Genomic DNA, 19,092 nt, shown 5'->3' on the forward strand with positions numbered 1-19,092 from the left:
CTCACACACCAACATAGAACTATAATAACTAGAAACCCCCCCTAGTCACGCTCTGACCTATTACACCATAGAGAACCCCGAGGGCCCTCTATGGTCAGAGGTGACACTGAGACCAGCTTTTGGTGCGTCTTTAATATCACCAGTAGTGCTGATTGAAATTGGTACATTGGTTTTTAAGGACACACCTTGAATACTTCCAGCCCTACCACCTCAGCACAAGTGAGCTGATATAAGACAGGTAAATGACCAACCCTGGCGTTCATTGGGGGACGTCTGTATAACTGGATCATGGACTTCCTGTTTGATCGAGTCATATGGGTGAGGGTGGGGTCAGAATTGTCAATGTGGTTTGAAGTTGACAATGGTACTCCTCAGGAAAGTGTGATGAGTCCGGTGTTGTTCACCCTGGTCCCTGATGATATATTACATATTTAAGGAGGTAGAACAGGGAGTGTGTGTCTGCCTGTTTGTGTGCGTGCTTTAGTGTGTTTATGGATGACGATGCATTTCAAAACAAGCAGTCAGTATGAGAGTACACCATTTTATTAATGCAACCATTCCATCCTCAGTAGCCATATCACTGTGAACCATCCTTTTCATCTTGTGACGCAACAATGTGTGAGCTCTCCTTTTTCTCAGCGCAAAACTCTGCAGAGAGGAGAGAGGAGACGTTAATGAGAACTTGGACAAGGTTTAAATTAACACAGGACTCAGCCAACAGGGATCTATTCTAAACTGATGAATGACAACATAAATGAATACTAACCTTTTTTTAAGCTTTAATATTGCAGAGAGAATGTGGCTTCTATCAATGTAATTGTCTGCATAATTTCCAATCCCCTATATATATTTTTTGGTAAATATATATATTATTTTAAATATACAGTATATCTTTTTTAGATATTTTTCTTCAACCCTACCACCATAATACTAAATGTTGCCTGGTGTTCTTTTGATGAGTAGGTTAATAATGACCTGTAACTCCATCATAGGAATACTGTGCAGGCTGAGGATACTGGAGGCATTCTGCTTGCTTCCGGAACTGTTTCAGCTCTGCCTCCAGCAGTGTGCTGGTCTTCCCTGGAAATAGAAGAAGAAAGAAACTGGTTGATTCCATGACTTGATTGACCAAGGTTTCCACATTTTTGTTGGGTAAATGTTGGTTCTGGCCATTGGAGGGATCTAAAACACACACACACCACACACACACACACACACACACACACACACACACACACACACACACACACACACACACACACACACACACACACACACACACACCACACACACACACACACACACACACACACACCTACCAAAGATATAGAGAGATCGGATGTGCACTTCGTCCATGGTGCTATTGAAGTCCATGACGAGACAGTCAGGGCAGGATAGTAGGAAGCGTACAGTGGAAGTTACATTATTCTCTATGTATGAAAAAAAACACAGTAACTCACAGTAATTTAACAGCATTTTTTCTATCAGATCATGGATGGCCTGCCAGTCAATAATGTTTGACTTACGTGAGATTTGCAAAATGTTTTTGGAAAAGGTCATGTTGACAGAGGAGCCAAGACATTTTCCATCACTGGCAGAGGAAATGAGATAATCATTAGAAAGATATTTTTCTTAGAGCTGTAGAATGTCTATTCACATAGCATAGCAACTGTGTCTAACGACACATGACAAGTGGTTAGAGACAAGGCTGTAGAGAGTTACTATCACTTACATCAAGTTTCCCTGGTTCAAAAGGACCGTCTCGGTGTGTGAAGTGGGAAGGATTTCAATCCATGAGCTGTTGGTCTTTCTCAATATTGCGTTGAACATCTCATGGTCCGAGAAACCCTCGATGAAGATCCACTTCCCAAAGACCTGTGGGAAAATGTATTTGTCTGTTATTTAATTTCACACATTTCCGTTTTATAGCACTATTTGTCTGTGAAGCATAGTGCTTGAGGGCAGAGGATCTATTCTGCCTATAAGTTGGAGTCAAATGCCTTTTAAATTCCATTAGAGTCAATAGAACACAGTTCACATATTGGAAATCATCACTATTTCTAACATACCCCAATACCACTGTGGGCCTCTATTGAGGTCCACTCTATAGATAGGCGATGTACTCACATTATGTTGGTCTTCCGGTGCGAGCAGTTTCACCAGATGTCCACAATCCTTTGGTGCCGGTACTGCTGTTCCCACTGACAACAGAGCAAGGAGAGGGGCCAAGTAGAGGACACACATCGTGTAGATCAAGGTAAACTGAGCCTTCAGAGAAGTAAGTTCTTAGCAAGAATGAAGCCTTGGTTGTCAATGAGCTGAAACACCAATTTATACAGAGGTAAGATGTAGAGTGTATTAAAATAATGTTTCTCCCCAAGTTACGTAATACTGAAGTTACCCAAATCGGCATGTGGTTGAATGCTAGGGTGCAGGGAAATTCCAAAACTGCCCCAGTGACAGCAAGATTAAACCACTGGACCTCTACAACTATTAATTATTTATAGTTTGTTTGGTTTGGTCAAGGACTTATAGGGCAGCACCCCAAGAGGCACATTTTGACGGTGACTACGAACCTAATGGTGACGTTTATTGCTATTAGTATCAAAATATAAATGAGTCATCTGCGTTTATGGTTTAACAATGAAAACTGAAGGCAACAGAGTTGTTTTATTTTATTTGGTCAGATAAAATGTTCTGAAATCATCAAGTGTAGGCTGTACAACAAGGTGCTAAGGGATACATTTCACAGACAGACAAAGAGGTAGACCAGCAGCAGATAACTGTTCATAATTCATCTGAAATGTCCAGGACAAACATTCCTCCTTTGGGGTGTAGGGACTTCTTGGTTGTGTCCCAAATTCCCACCTTCTCCTAACCCAACCCATATATCACAGCCCTAAGGGTAGGTATGTGGAATGGATTGTAAGGGTGCATGGCAAACTTTGTCATAGTGGAAGGTGAGAAAGGGCCTAGCACCATAGACAACAGCAGCCACAACCTGGAGGGAATGGGGGGGGGGGGGGGGGGGGGGGAGAGAAAGGGGGAGGCCATTGTTGAGTATTGGGACGTAGCCATGGGGTAGAAGGGGGTGAGATGAGGACGCCGTCGAGAGTATTGGGACGTAGCCTAACATCACACAGTTATCAGGGAGAGGAGAGTCAACAGCAGGGCACATATGAACGAAGTCATGCTCACGCTGCTAACTTTTGCTCCATTCAGGCAAGTGCAGGGCCAGTGCTGCTGTCCCTCTCTGTCTGTGTCTAGGCCATGGCCGCTCTGGCCTCCCCTCTCTTCTCCCCCCCTCTCCTCCTTCCCCCTCTCGCGGAGCTCCTGTCGTCCAGTAGGGGGAGACAGAGAGCGAGAGAAGTTGTCTAGGACAGGTGCGGAGGGGTGAGGGCAGTCCAACCAATCGGTGGCCAGGGATCGAGGGTATCCTACCTCTGGGACAGAGGCTGGGTAGGGGAACTTCCAATATGAATCTTCTTTGAAGAGGTAGATGGAGCCTGAGGAAGGGATCAGACCTGGTATTTCAATTACTTTTCAATACATTTCAAAACAAGTATTCTGATAACCTTTATTAATACACTGACTCAAATACAAACCAGGTATTTCAAAATAGTATTTGAAATAAGTATTTTGAAATACTTTGAAATACATTTTGGTATACTATTTGGTTTTTACAAATAACCATTAAAATATTAAAATAAAAGTACTTGTTTGGGCTGTGCATTTGAAAATACTAAAATATACATCAAATAAATACTCAAATACACATGTATTTGAACCCATGTCTGGAAGTGATATAGCATGGGGCCTAATAAAAAAATATATAATTTTTTTACATACATTCACACATGTACAGTATTGTGAGGTATTGTGAGGTGTCTCACATAATCTTTCACAGTCAGTCTCATAGAATCTCACAGTCTCTGTTTTCCTCATTCATCTCTCTCTCTCTCTCTCTCTCACACTCACCGTCTCTCTCTGTCGTAATCCCGTTCACTCCTCCTCTGATGAGCTCGGTCCAGGTCTCACTCTCTTCTTCCTCTCCTCCTGCTTCCCCTTTTCCAATGTCCCCCCACATTGGTCCTTCCTCTGGGTCCCACATCAGGCCCTGCTCCTCCTCTCCTTCCTCTCCTCCCTTTCCCTCTGTCTCGCCCCCTTTCCTCAGCGCTGAGAGGGGGCGGGGGTAGCCCTCCTGGAGAGAGAGGTCATTGAACAGCCAAAACTGGGATTCTAAAACACAAAACAGAAAGAGGCAATAAAGAGTCTTCTCAAGCTTCAGGTTTGGTTTACAATTCATAAGGTTATATGAATATGGGCGGAGAGAGAAACTAGAATCATGTTCGTTTTTCTAGATTGCTAAGACACTTTTAATGACAACACATCCCCCACGCTGAACCTCAACACAGGGGCCCCTCAGGGGTGTCGTGCTCAGTCCTGCATGGCCAGGCATGACTCCAACACGATCATTAAGTTTGCCGATGACACAACAGTGGTAGGCCTGATCACCGACAACAACGAGACAGCCTATAGGGAAAAGGTCAGAGACCTGACCATCCAGGACCTCTACACCAGGCGGTGTCAAAGGCCCTAAAAAATGTCAAAGACTCCAGCCACCCTAATCATAGACTGTTCTCTTTGCTACCGCACGGCAAGCGGTACCGGAGTGCCAAGTTTAGATCCAAGAGGCTTCTGAACAGCTTCTACCCCCAAGCCATAAGACTCCTGAACATCTAATCAAATGGCTACCCAGACCATTTGCATTGACCCCCCCCTACCCTATTTTACACCGCTGCTACTCTCTGTTGTTAACATCTATGCATAGTCACTTTAATAACTCTACCTACATGTACATATTACCTCAACTAACCAGTGCCCCCACACATTGTCTCTGTACCGGTACGGCCCTGTGTATAGTCTCGCTATAGTTATTTTAATGCTGCTCTCTTTTGTTACTTCTATTTCTTATTCTTACTCATATATATTTTAACTGCATTGTTGGTTAGGGGCTCATAAGTAAGCATTTCACTGTGACTAAGGTCTACACCTATTGTATTCGGCGCAGACTCAACAGCCTTGGTTTCTCAAATGACTGCCTCGCCTGGTTCACCAACTACTTCTCAGATAGAGTTCAGTGTGTCAAATCGGAGGGCCTGTTGTCCGGACCTCTGGCAGTCTCTATGGGGGTGCCACAGGGTTCAATTCTCGGGCCGACTCTCTTCTCTGTATACATCAATGATGTCGCTCTTGCTGCTGGTGATTCTCTGAGCCACCTCTACGCAGATGACACCATTCTGTATACTTCCTTCTTTGGACACTGTGTTAACTAACCTCCATTCCTTCAGTGGCCTCCAACTGCTCTTAAATGCAAGTAAAACTAAATGCATGCTCTTTAACCGATTGCTCCCCGCACCTGCCCGCCCGTCCAGCATCACTACTCTGGACGGTTCTGACTTAGAATATGTGGACAACTACAAATACCTAGGTGTCTGGCTAGACTGTAAACTCTCCTTCCAGACTCACATTAAGCATCTCCAATCCAAAATCAAATCTAGAATCGCTTCCTATTTCGCAACAAAGCAGCCTTCACTCATGCTGCCAAACATACCCTCGTAAAACTGACTATCCTACCGATCCTTGACTTCGGTGATGTCATTTACAAAATAGCCTCCAACACTCTACTCAGCAAATTGGATGCAGTCTATCACAGTGCCATCCGTTTTGTCACCAAACCCCATATACTACCCACCACTGCGACCTGTATGCTCTCGTTGGCTGGCCCTCGCTTCATATTCGTCGCCAAACCCACTGGCTCCAGATCATCTGCAAGACTTTGCTAGGTAAAGCTCCTCCTTATCTCAGCTCACTGTCACCATAGCAGCACTCACCCGTAGCACGCGCTCCAGCAGGTATATCCTCTCTGGGCTAGGTGGGACGAATTCGTCCCACCTACGTAACAGCCACTTGCAGCCTGTGGCGCGATTTTCAAAACCTTAAAAATCCTATTACTTCAATTTCTCAAACATATGACTATTTTACAGCTATTTAAAGACAAGACTCTCATTAATCTAACCACACTGTCCGATTTCAAAAAGGCTTTACAATGAAAGCAAAACATTAGATTATGTCAGCAGAGTACCAAGCCAGAAATAATCAGACACCCATTTTTCAAGCCAGCATATAATGTCACCAAAACCCAGAAGACAGCTAAATGCAGCACTCACCTTTGATGATCTTCATCAGATGACAACCCTAGGACATTATGTTATACAATACATGCATGTTTTGTTCAATCAAGTTCATATTTACATCAAAAACCAGCTTTTTACATTAGCATGTGACGTTCAGAACTAGCATACCCCCCGCAAACTTCCGGGGAATTCGCTAACATTTTACTAAATTACTCACGATAAACGTTCACAAAAAGCATAACAATTATTTTAAGAATTATAGATACAGACCTCCTCTATGCACTCGATATGTCCGATTTTAAAATAGCTTTTTGGTGAAAGCACATTTTGCAATATTCTAAGTACATAGCCCAGGCATCACGGGCTCGCTATTTAGACACCCGGCAAGTTTAGCACTCACCATAATCATATTTACTATTATAAAAGTTTCATTACCTTTTGTTGTCTTCGTCAGAATGCACACCCAGGACTGCTACTTCAATAACAAATGTTGGTTTGGTCCAAAATAATCCATCGTTATATCCGAATAGCGGCGTTTTGTTCGTGCGTTCCAGACACTATCCGAAATGGTAAAGAAGTGTCGCGCGCATGGCGCAATTCGTGACAATAAAATTCTAAATATTCCATTACCGTACTTCGAAGCATGTCAACCGCTGTTTAAAATCAATTTTTACGCCATTTTTCTCGTAGAAAAGCGATAATATTCCGACAGGGAATCTCCTTTTCGGCAAACAGAGGAAAAAATCACAAAGGCGGGGGTGGTCGGGTCACGCGCATAAGCCCAGAGTCCCTTGATCGGCCACTTGAGAAAGGCGATAATGTGTTTCAGCCTGGGGCTGGAATGACGACATTCTGTTTTTTCCCGGGCTCTGAGCGCCTATGGACGACGTGGGAAGTATCACGTTAGAGCAGAGATCCTTAGTAAAAGATAGAGATGGAAAAGAAGTTCAAGAAATGGTCAGACAGGCCACTTCCTGTAAAGGAATCTCTCAGGTTTTGACCTGCCATTTGAGTTCTGTTATACTCACAGACACCATTCAAACAGTTTTAGAAACTTTAGGGTGTTTTCTATCCATATGTAATAAGTATATGCATATTCTAGTTACTGGGTAGGAGTGGTAACCAGATTAAATCGGGTATGTTTTTTATCCAGCCGTGTCAATACTGCCCCCTAGCCCTAACAGGATATTTCACTGGTCACCCCCAAGGCCAATTCCTCCTTTGGCCGCCTTTCCTTCCCATTCTCTGCTGCCAATGACTGGAACGAACTGCAAAAATCACTGAAGCTGGAGACTCATATCTCTCTCCCTAACTTTAAGCACCAGCTGTCAGAGCAGCTCACAGATCACTGCACCTGTACATAGCCCATCCAACTACCTCATTCCCATACTGTTATTTATTTTGCTCCTTTGCACCCGAGTATCTCTACTTGGACACTCATCTTCTGCACATCTATCACTCCAGTGTTTAATTGCTATATTGTAATTATTTCGACACCATGGCCTATTTATCTTCTTACATCTAGACGTTCCGCTAGCGGAACACCGCTCCAATATCCAATGATAGGGCGTGGCGCGAAATACAAACTCCTCGAAAATCCGAAAACCTCCGAAACTTCCGAAATTTTTCAAACATATGACTATTTTACAACATTTTAAAGACAAGACTCTCCTTTATCTAACCACACTGTCTGATTTCAAAAAGGCTTTACAAGGAAAGCAAAACATTAGATTATGTCAGGAGAGTACCCAGCCAGAAATAATCAGACACCCATTTTTCAAGCTAGCATATAATGTCACAAAAACGAAAACCACAGCTAAATGCAGCACTAACCTTTGATGATCTTCATCAGATGACACTCCTAGGACATTATGTTATACAATAGATGCATGTTTTGTTCAATCAAGTTCATATTTATATCAAAAACCAGCTTTTTACATTAGTATGTGACGTTCAGAACTAGCATTCCCACCGAACACTTCCGGTGAATTTACTAAATTACTCACGATAAACGTTCACAAAAAACATAACAATTATTTTAAGAATTATAGATACAGAACTCCTTTATGCAATCGCGGTGTCCGATTTTAAAATAGCTTTTCGGTGAAAGCACATTTTGCAATATTCTGCGTAGATAGCCCGGCCATCACAGGCTAGCTATTTTGACACCCACCAAGTTTGGTACTCACCAAACTCAGATTTACTATAAGAAAAATTGGATTACCTTTGCTGTTCTTCGTCGGAATGCACTCCCAGGACTTCTACTTCAACAACAAATGTTGGTTTGGTTCCAAATAATCCATAGTTATATCCAAATAGCGGTGTTTTGTTCGTGCGTTCAAGACACTATCCGAAGGATAACGAAGGGTGACGCGCCGGCTCATATCGTGACAAAAAAATTCAAAATATTCCATTACCGTACTTCGAAGCATGTCAAACGCTGTTTAAAATCAATTTTTATGCGATTTTTCTCGTAAAATAGCGATAATATTCCGACCGGGAGTCGTTGTTTTCGTTCAAAGACTAAAAAAGTTAAATGGACTCTTCACGTACACCGCGCGCCCGTCTCATTGTTCTCAGATCGACCACTATCCAAATGCGCTACTGTTTTTCAGCCATGGACTGCAAAGTCATCATTCAACGTTCTGGCGCCTTCTGAGAGCCTATGGGAGCCTTAGAAAGTGTCACGTTACAGCAGAGATCCTCTGTTTTCAATAAAGAGAATAAAGAAGGCCAAGAAATGGTCAGAGAGGGCACTTCCTGTTTGGAATCTTCTCAGGTTTTGGCCTGCCATATGAGTTCTGTTATACTCACAGACACCATTCAAACAGTTTTAGAAACTAGGGTGTTTTCTATCCAAATCAAACAATTATATGCATATTCTAGTTTCTGGGCAGGAGTAATAAACAGATTAAATCGGGTACGTTTTTTATCCGGCCGTGAAAATACTGCCCCCTATCCATAACAGGTTATTGCCTTACCTCCCTTATCCTACCTCATTTGCACACACTGTACATAGACTTTTTCTATTGTATTATTGACTGTATGTTTGTTTATTCCATGTGTAACTCTGTGTTGTTGTTTGTGACACACTGCTTTGCTTTATCTTGGCCAGGTCGCAGTTGTAAATGAGAACTTGTTCTCAACTAGCCTACCTGGTTAAATAAAGGTGAAATCAAAAAATAAAACGAAATAAAATAAAGAAACATTTGATTTGATCTCCATCATAACCTAATGAGCACAACAGTATTCTCCAGTAAGTCATTTCTCATTGCTTTCACATTGCAAAAGCTAAGCACATTTTTGCAAAACAGTAAACACAAACACAACTCTCTACAAAAGACGCAAAACTCAGTTCAGTAAATAATGACAAACATTTGGTCAAAAATTAAAACATTTGGTCACAGCTGATACAAATTACTCCCATGAATGTGCACCTCTTCTGCACGGGTGCAAACCTTCTTTGCACAATTGTTCAATCTGCAATCAGTCCTTATTCATGTATTAAAGAGGTTACCTCTGAGTAGCTGAATGCAAGCATGGACCAAGTAAGAGGCTGAGGGCAAGGACAAAGGAGCGGTAAAGGGGCCCATAAAGCAAGATAGTTCAGCTCTCAGTTAAAATGAAAAAAGGTAAAATAAAGCTGTTTGTTTCTGGATATTCATGTTCTTGAGTGACATTGTTTCTACTTTGTTTCTACTACTCCCCCTCTCCAACACTCGACGTCGCCGGTCTACTAACCACCGGTCCTGGCAACCCATCATTACACATTTCTGTGCTTTATCATCAGACACACCTGGACTTCATCACTCCCCTGATTACTCACCCTTTATCAAGCACTCCATCGTATTCACCCCTCAGGCAGTATTGTTTATGTTTCCATGTTTAACGCTTCCTTTGTTTTGTATCGTTCCATGTTCTTCGTAATTAAATTCACTAACTGCACTTGTTTCCTGACTCCCTGCATCTACTTTACAGTTGGTCATCTTTGGTAAAATCCTTTTTAGGAAAAAAGAATACAGCCCATGCTGTGATAATATGTTTACTTACCTTTTATGGTGCATACTATAATTATAGTATCAACCAATGTCACAGACCTACAAAAGAGGGTTAACCACTGGCCAGCAGCATACCACCCTGTGACCCACTGCTGGCTTGCATCTGAAGCTAAGCAGGGTTGGTCCTGGTCAGTCCCTGAATGGGATATCAGATGCTGCTGGAAGTGGTGTTGGAGGGCCAGTAGGAGGCACTGTTTCCTCTGGATTAAAAAAATATCCCAATCCCCCGGGGCATTGATTGGGGACATTGCCCTGTGTAGGGTGGTATCTTTCGGATGGGATGTTAAATGGGTGTCTGGACTCTCTGTGGTCACTAAAGATCCCATGGCACTTATCATAAGAGTAGGGGTGTTAACCCTGGTGTCCTGGCTAAATTCCCAATCTGGCCCTCAAAATCATGTTCACTTAATCATCCCCAGTTTACAATTGGCTCATTCATCCTCCTCTCCTCTGTAACTATTCCCCAAGTCATTGCTGTAAATGAGAATGTGTTCTCAGTCACTTTCCATGTAAAAAAAAAACATGTTAGGATGTGTTGTAGTCAGTATTTATTGGGCCATTGTGCAACGATTGTTTGAAATAATCAATCAAAAGTATTTATAAAGCCCTTCTTACATCAGCTGATATCTCAAAGTGCTGTACAGAAACCCAGCCTAAAACCCCAAACTGCAAGCAATGCAGGTGTAGACTTTTCAATGAATAACTTTTCATGACATAACAGGCTGTATGTTTTGATGGAGGTAGTTGATTTTGTGTAATGTATTTAATGTTTTCAAGCAATCGAGAAACTTTAACAGTTTAGTCAGTTGAGTAGCACTAATTCTCCTCTGTTCATAATGTGTCACTGATGCATTGTGATGCTATGTGGAGTAGAAGAATCAGACTAATCTAAGGTCAGTTTATAATTTCCCTTCTAAATGGTTAAGGTTAGGAGTCGGGGATGGAATACTGATCCTAGATCTGTGGCTTAGGGCAACTTCTACCCAGAGCTATCTGTGTGGAGGTCTAGTGTGTGGGGTGGCTGGGGTCAGAGGTTACCTACCAGTGATGAAGATGATGGCGTGGTCCGAGTGTCTCTCCAACACAGCCTGCAGAGGGGGCAGGTTAGGGGGCAGACCCCCCCACAGCCTCCTCACCGAGGCCCCCCGGCCCGACACCAGCCCCCCAGTACTGACCCGCCACATACTCAGCCCTGCCAGAGAGGGAGGTTGGTCAGGAGGTGACAGATGAGAAAGGGAAGAAAAAAAATGTAGAAGGTGAAGGAGGGCGGGAGCGAGGTGAGGAACAGAGAGGAGGAAGGCACAGTAGGAAAGGTGGAACGAGAGAAAGGACGATGGGGTGAAGGAAAGATGAAAAGAGGTGAGACAGAGAGGAGTTCAGCACACAGCCCTGTAATCGTGGATATATCCACCGGGGGGCGATGATGCCAGTAGAATAATGAGGGAACCTGGGGACAATAGTCACAGCAGAACCCAACCAACAGGCAGCCTACCTACACCACACTCACCTTTAAAGAAGAACGTCTCTCCCCTAATGTTGGCCACTGCATCAAAGCTAGTGTTACAGCGGTCTACAGAATGTCTGAAAGAGAAGGAGCGAGCAGCAGAGAGGGCAGGAGTGAAATGGAGGGAGGGAGGGATGGAGGGAGGGAAGGCCGAGAGAGTATTATTTGTTGAGTGGCTAACCCTTCTCCTCTTTTGTTTCCCTGTCTGTGTCCTTGTGTCTGAAGTGTCAGTACCTGTGTCTGTGTCGGTGTCCGTGCCTGTCGCGATGCCGCAGCTGAGGTTCAGGAGCCAACCGGGGAACGTCTGTGACCATGAGATGATTTCTATTACCTGCAAACACAACACCGTCGTTTCAGAACCAATCACACACACACATGTACACACACACAGACACACACACACACGCACACACACACAGTGACTGACCGTAGAGCCTGGTGATGTGCTCCAGGTCGTGGGGGCCCAGGCGGTAGTGTAGAGGATCTCCTACGGGGCTCTGGTAGTAGGGTCTCATCACAGAGCGCCTGGCAGACGAGTGGGACAAACCCAGGGCATGGCCAAACTCATGCACCAGGACCGTGAACAGGTCAGTACCCTCAGAGGCTGGGGTGATGCGGGGGATGGGGGTTGGTTCAGGTTAGGGCGGTTGTTAGTAGTGTGTTGACTGCATCCATAACATTCTCCAAATTGAAAACTTACATCTAAACCCATTTCTATTGTGAACCTCAGTGGAGACTCAAACTTAAATTCCACCTACCTTACCAGAGGGCTATCAGTGTAATACGATTACCTATCCTTAACTTTCAGATCTACTGTTTGATTTGGAATCGGGCCCTTGAATCCCCCAGTACCTCTCTCTGCTGTCTCTGGGTCTTTTTGTTGTCACTCACCTGGCTGGCGGAACGCCCACTCCTCCTCAGCATCCAGGTGTACTCCGCCCGCTCTAGCAGGGTCAGAGGGGAAAAAGGCGTGGCCAACAGCTCCCCCTGCCCCATCGAAGGGGTATCCGTCACCATGGAAACCGTGGAGGAAGTCCACCTGCATGTCTGCCCCTTCTGAGCCTCCCACCTGGTAACAGGAGAAACAGGAAGTGAGGTCAGAGAGAGAGAGAGAGAGAGAGAGAGAGAGAGAGAGAGAGAGAGAGAGAGAGAGAGAGGGTAATCTTTCTATTCAACTAACACACCCAGGGAAAGAGACTGACCTCGTGGAACTCCAGTGGGGTTGGGTCAGCCCACACCCTCAGGGCGTAAAACACCAGGGAGCGAATCGTCTCACGGGAGAGGGAGGAGGAGGTGGGGTATGAACGCAACCTAAGGAGAATTAGAGAGGTATTGAGAGTGAAAGTGACAATGGGTTGATTAGTGAGATACAGAGATGAAGGAGGAATAGTGAGCAGTAGTCTAATGAACCTCCAGTTGATGTTCCTTCGTGTCCATGTGGTCACAGCCCTCTTTCTCCTCAGGCTCTGCCCCTCCTGGAGCTGATTGGCCAGTGGTTTTGGCTCCTCCCCTTCATCTGGCAGTGAACATCGTGGGGCTCGCATCAGAGCAAGTGTCTCCTCATCTGAGAGAGGACAGAGAGAGAGGAGGTCAACAATAGGTCAGTAACACAGGAGTGAAGGAGAGAGGGAGAGGGGGAGAGAGAGAGAGAGGGAGAGAAAAAGAGACAGAGACGGAGGTGTGAGAGAGAGAGCAACACAGAGAGGATGGATATAATCAACCTAATTTTCCCAACCCTATGTCTATTTTCTCACCTGCAACTCCTGTATCCTCGAGGCCTGCGAACCTCTGCATGGCTCTAACAGCATGAGTGACAGCTGTCCAGGCCTGTAGCTGTCCAGTAGAGGGGTCTGAGGGCGGGAGGTAGCCATACCTGGTCAGCCAATCCTGGGACAGGAAACAGAGGCATTGCATTGAGAGGCATTATAGTAGGTCAGTCCTAAAACGTTATTTGTGCTGCTTCGAGACATATGTAGAGTAGCTGAAGTGGACGTTTTGAGAGGGTAAAGAGATCACTAAGCTAAGTGAAGATTAGATAAGTGAAAATCAGAGTTTGACTGCTCCTCAAAGTGTGTCTATGTACAGTATCTAGACTAATCCTGTGAAGGTACATCTCCATGTCCATGCGAGCCCAGTTTCACAATAAAACATATAGGCTTGCTCAACACTCTGGCCTTGCAGGCAACGATGTCAAGTGAAAAAATGTATGATACAAAATCAGATAAGGGCATATGATTTATCACTTTGGTAGTGAATTTGTATTCATATTTTTTTCTCTTCACTATTTCACTCTTTTTTTGTAAACTATTTTCACTTCAAAGGCCATCATAAATGATAGCAACTTGCTGAAATAAATAATCCATGCTGGATGAATAATAAAATAGCCGTAGGGTATTATACGCCTCCGCATTTTTCCTCACCACCAGTCCAGTGCTTTGGTCGTCAGTGGGGGTAACAGGAGCAGAGGAGGTGGATGCTGTTGTATTCGTTGGGGCAACTGTCGAGCCTTGGACCCCGGCCACGGACACGGTTTGCGTGCACGCGCACAGCAGGAGAAAACTCCACGCTGCTGCCTTCATCCCGCTGGCGCTCGCATATTCCAATGAAACTCGCAAAACAAAATTGGAGTGAACATTTATCGCCTTAGGTCAGTTCATCCAGACGAGGGGTCCGGGTCTCCGAAGTGTCATCCGTCCTTCATGGTCGAGTTGATGTGAGGAGTGAAGATAAGCTGTGACAGGACCAGTGCTTCTCGGGACGTATTGACACTGCTGGTAAAACGCTCTGGAGATGGGAGAGCACCGGTTTACATGTTAGTTTTCTGCTGTTGTTGCCAACGAAAACTTTCATGCTATCTCTGATCATGCTGTCATTACATTACACACTTTATGTTAAAGTCTTTAAATGGCTTTACAAAGCTTGGCCTTTGCACTATATGTCGCAAATCCTTTAAACATGCAGAGGTATATACATTATCATAATAGCCCAGCACTGTATCGCAACAAACCTGTATAGCCTAGTTTTTTACTCAGCATAAAAGTGAGTAAATCTCCATTATCATTGAGAAAATTGAAATATGTAGCCTAAATAATGCAAAGATAAAATACTATACTGAAAATAATGATGAATGAAAATGTCAATGAAGATAGTCAGGAGATGGAGGCTACATACAGTTGAAGTCAGATGTTTACATACACCTTAGCCAAATACATTTAAACTCAGTTTTTCACAATTCCTGACCTTTAATCCTAAAAATTCCCTGTCTTAGGTCAGTTAGGATCACCACTTTATTTTAAGAATGTGAAATGTCAGAATAACAGTAGAGAGAATGATTTATTTGAGCTTTTATTTATTTAATCACATTCCCAGTGGGTCAGAAGTTTACATACACTCAATTAGTATTTGGTAGCATTGCCTTTAAATTGTTTAACTTGGGTGAAATGTTTTGGGTAGCCTTCCACAAGATTCCCACAATCAGTTGGGTGAATTTTGGCCCATTCCTCCGGACAGAGCTGGTGTAACTGAGTCAGGTTTTTAGGCCTCCTTCCTCACACACACACACACACACACACACACACACACACACACACACACACACACACACACACACACACACACACACACACACACACACACACACACACACACACACACACACACACACACACACACACACACACACACACACTTTTTCAGTTCTGCCAACAATTTTCTATAGGATTGAGGTCAGGGCTTTGTGATGGCCACTCCAATACCTTGACTTTGTTGTCCTTAAGCCATTTTGCCACAACTTTAGAAGTATGCTTGGGGTCATTGTCCATTTGGAAGACCCATTTGCGACCAAGCTTTAACTTCCTGACTGATGTCTTGAGAGGTTGCTTCAATATATCCACATAATTTTCCTACCTCATGATGCCATCATTTTGTGAAGTGCACCAGTCCCTCCTGCAGCAAAGCACCCCCACAACATGATGCTGCCACCACCATGCTTCACGGTTGGGATGGTGTTCTTCGGCTTGCAAGCCTCCCCCTTTTTCCTCCAAACATAACGATGGTCATTATGGCCAAACAGTTCTATTTTTGTTTCATCAGAACAGAGGACATTTCTCCAAAAAGTATGATCTTTGTCCCCATGTGCAGTTGCAAACAGTAGTCTGTTTTTTTATGGCGGTTTTGGAGCAGTGGCTTCTTCCTTGCTGAGCGGCCTTTCAGGTTATGTCGATATAGGACTCGTTTTACTGTGGCTATAGATACTTTGTACCTGTTTCCTCCAGCATATTCACAAGGTCCTTTGCTGTTGTTCTGGGATTGATTTGCACTTTCGCACCAAAGTACGTTCATCTCTAGGAGACAGAAGGCATCTCCTTCCTGAGCGGTATGACGGCTGCGTGGTCCCATGGTGTTTATACTTGCGTACTATTGTTTGTACAGAGGAACATGGTACCTTCAGGCGTTTGGAAATTGCTCCCAAGGATGAACCAGACTTGTGGAGGTCTACAATTGTTTTTCTGAGGTCTTGGCTGATTTCTTTTGATTTCCCCATGATGTCAAGCAAAGAGGCATTGAGTTTGAAGGTAGGCCTTGAAATATGTCCACAGGTACACCTCCAATTGACTCAAATTATGTCAATTAGCCTATCAGAAGCTTCTAAAGCCATGACAGAATTTTCTGGAATTTTCTGGAATTTTCCAAGCTGTTTAAAGGCACAGTCAACTTAGTGTATGTAAACTTCTGACCCGCTGGAATTGTGATACAGTGAATTATAAGTGAAATAATCTGTCTGTAAACAATTGTTGGAAACATTTCTTGTGTCATGAAGAAATTTGTGGAGTGGTTGAAAAACGAGTTATAATGACTCCAACCTAAGTGCATGTAAACTTCCGACTTTAACTGTACATGTTCAATAGGCAGATGAATCAAGAAATAGCTAATCAGGAGATGGAAGAACATTTAACATAAAATAAGTAGGGGAGGGTTGTGTTAGTGTGTACAATAAGACACTGGATTTAAATGCAGAGGGAAAGTGGATGGGATGGGGGTGGGTGTAAGGGGGGCTGAGAAGAATGTGGTGCTTTAATTAAATTAGCTGTTGTCATTTAGTAAAGAAGGGGGGCAAAGAGGGAGGGATGGATGGAGGGATATAGGGATGGTGGAGGACAGTTGTAAAGTAATGAGACAAAGTGGAATGGGGGTTCAGTCCTTTTCTCAAGGGACAGATAGAAGGAGAAAGGGAGGAAATAAAAGCTGTGGTGTTTCGGCCTTTGTTTCAAGGATGAAGGGAGATAATAAAGGGATGAGAGAGAGAAATACAGAGAGAAGGTAGGCTGTACAGAAAGAAAAAAAGAAAGAAAATAAGAAAATAAGGGAGGGGTACAGTAAGAGGGTGGCATGTGATGGTTGAGTCATGAAAGTGCAGTGAGGCTCAATTGTTGTTAATGAATGGATTCTTTAATTATGTTGGGTTCTAAACACGCACTCTGGACCTGGACCCAACATCTGGTTCAGTGCATGTGCATCACGCACAAATGGTTCTAACACCCTCTGTCAGACAATATGGCAGAGAAACACATTAGCTAAAAAGAATATACTGTACGTGCTAATATACATACTGCTAATCTACCAATGAAGAGAGGGTGCGAAACATATAATACCAGTTAAAGCTAAATACATCTGTACACCGATACTGGAAACATAACAAACTAGTGCATACACAGAAACAAAGTGTGTACACACATATGACAGTTAATGATTGACAGAGCAGCATTAGACAAAACAAGATAAAATGCAGTTTATCCTATGCTTACCAGCTCTTCTTCCCTGACTTTTATGTCCTTCTTTCGCTGATCTCTCGCACTCTCTGTTCTCTCACTCGCACTCAATCTGAGCAGATGTGTCCCTCTCTCATCCCTCATGCTAACCCGACCCCCCCCCCCCCCCCCCCTTCATGTTTCTGAGCTCTCACAATAGTTTCCTCTATACAGCCCCCACCACCCCTACATCAAAATCTGCGTGCGTGTGTTTGTACGTGTGGTGTGTATCAATGGAGATAAAGCCTCTTTCCATCCCGTAAGAAGATTGACAGTTTCCCTTGCTCTCTCTATCACTCACTCACACCATATGGCTGCCAGTGCTTTCCAACTGTTCAGCTCCTAATCAATGGTGAGAAGTTCCTACGTAGCCTATAGCAAGTTCAATATGAAAACCACATTCTGAATGAATCCATGTTTTTAAAATAAAACAATTAGGCTCAGAAACATGTTTGGCACTGCGTATAAAAATGTATTGTATGTGTAACTAAAGCCTCTCCCTGTTGGATTAGTGAGAATGAGGCAGCGTAGATTGTGTGTGTGTGTGTGTGTGTGTGTGTGTGTGTGTGTGTGTGTGTGTGTGTGTGTGTGTGTGTGTGTGTGTGTGTGTGTGTGTGTGTGTGTGTGTGTCCACATGTTTGACTGTGTGTGTGGGGGGGGGGGTTAGTAACATTTTGCTGAAATCCTCTTAACGACAGGATTAAAAAAATTAAAGACAAAGATTTGAACAGATCTAGCTCTCTATTTCGCTCGTTGGCTCTCTGTCTCTCTATTTCTCTCTCACTCACTCTCTCTTGCCCTCTACAGGGGTATTATTGAAGCCAACTGACCTCCTTCTGGAAATAATACTGATTAAGACAGACAATTCCAAAGACAATCACCAAACAGTAAGAGAGAAATAATATATACCAGACGCTTTTATCCAAAGCGACTTACAGTCATGCATGCACGCATATGGGTGTTCCAGGAATCAAACCCACTACCGTGGCATTACAAGCACCATGCTCTACCAACTGAGCTACAAAGTAGACGAAAGTAAGCAAATCTAAGTGACAATGCAGGAGAGGACGGCTAGAGAACAGAGTACTTTTCCAGATGCACCAGTAGAGATGCACCGTCTCTCTCTTTCTCATTCATTCTCTCTATCTCATGGGAAAAGGTATGATGGAAAAAACATGCATAGATAGGACTTCCTTTTTTTTACAAGGAAACTTGATCCCCCTGATTTTTTACCATAACCTGTCAAAGCAGAGACAAAAAGGGATAAAATGCAGATCGAACAGCAAAATTATCACCACCACTCTTTGTTTAAACCCCTCATTCTGAACCTCAACCACTCAACACAACATCCCCAACGTCACCCCATTAGTCTGTGGTTTAACTCCACTGACAATATTCAAATTCCTTTAATCTATAGAGTTGGCTGCCAAACTAAAAAAATATAGTAAAATAGTTCACCCTGCTGTCTTGACAACGGGGCCGACCATAGGTGTATGTGGTGGTTGGGCGGGGTCAAAGGTGATGTG

At 43.7% G+C, this 19,092-nt stretch overlaps 2 protein-coding genes across 2 annotated transcripts; both read right to left on the reverse strand.

Annotated features, from left to right (window-relative positions):
* Nucleotides 1-527: 527 nt before the first annotated feature.
* On the reverse strand, nucleotides 528-2,380 carry LOC106604696 (saxitoxin and tetrodotoxin-binding protein 2). The gene is made up of 6 exons (XM_014199617.3): nucleotides 2,128-2,380; nucleotides 1,733-1,875; nucleotides 1,527-1,591; nucleotides 1,320-1,430; nucleotides 976-1,080; nucleotides 528-648 (listed from the first exon to the last, which is right to left on the reverse strand). The coding sequence occupies exons 1-6, from the start codon at nucleotides 2,242-2,244 to the stop codon at nucleotides 578-580; spliced, it is 612 nt and encodes a 203-aa protein (XP_014055092.3). The 5' UTR covers nucleotides 2,245-2,380; the 3' UTR covers nucleotides 528-577.
* A 651-nt stretch (nucleotides 2,381-3,031) lies between these two features.
* LOC106604697 (matrix metalloproteinase-17) lies at nucleotides 3,032-17,642 on the reverse strand. Its single transcript, XM_014199618.3, has 12 exons — nucleotides 17,564-17,642; nucleotides 14,180-14,543; nucleotides 13,514-13,646; nucleotides 13,170-13,323; nucleotides 12,962-13,070; nucleotides 12,651-12,828; nucleotides 12,187-12,363; nucleotides 11,994-12,090; nucleotides 11,763-11,836; nucleotides 11,298-11,447; nucleotides 3,979-4,239; nucleotides 3,032-3,506 (listed from the first exon to the last, which is right to left on the reverse strand). The coding sequence occupies exons 2-12, from the start codon at nucleotides 14,336-14,338 to the stop codon at nucleotides 3,136-3,138; spliced, it is 1,863 nt and encodes a 620-aa protein (XP_014055093.1). The 5' UTR covers nucleotides 14,339-14,543; nucleotides 17,564-17,642; the 3' UTR covers nucleotides 3,032-3,135.
* Between the last annotated feature and the right edge of the window lie 1,450 nt (nucleotides 17,643-19,092).

The sequence above is a fragment of the Salmo salar genome, chromosome 05 (genome assembly GCF_965601325.2).
Source record: "Salmo salar chromosome 05, fSalSal1, whole genome shotgun sequence".
Lineage (NCBI taxonomy): Eukaryota > Metazoa > Chordata > Actinopteri > Salmoniformes > Salmonidae > Salmo > Salmo salar.

Coding starts and splice junctions, on each gene's coding strand:
- LOC106604696 (XM_014199617.3), bottom strand. CDS start 2,244: ATGTGTGTCCTCTACTTGGCCCCTCTCCTTGCTCTGTTGTCAGTGGGA. Junction 1,592..1,732: donor TTGAACCAGGGAAACTTGAT/GTAAGTGATAGT, acceptor TTCCTCTGCCAG/TGATGGAAAATGTCTTGGCT. Junction 1,431..1,526: donor AAACATTTTGCAAATCTCAC/GTAAGTCAAACA, acceptor TTTCATACATAG/AGAATAATGTAACTTCCACT.
- LOC106604697 (XM_014199618.3), bottom strand. CDS start 14,338: ATGAAGGCAGCAGCGTGGAGTTTTCTCCTGCTGTGCGCGTGCACGCAA. Junction 13,071..13,169: donor CGAAGGAACATCAACTGGAG/GTTCATTAGACT, acceptor AATTCTCCTTAG/GTTGCGTTCATACCCCACCT. Junction 12,091..12,186: donor GCACATCACCAGGCTCTACG/GTCAGTCACTGT, acceptor TTGTGTTTGCAG/GTAATAGAAATCATCTCATG.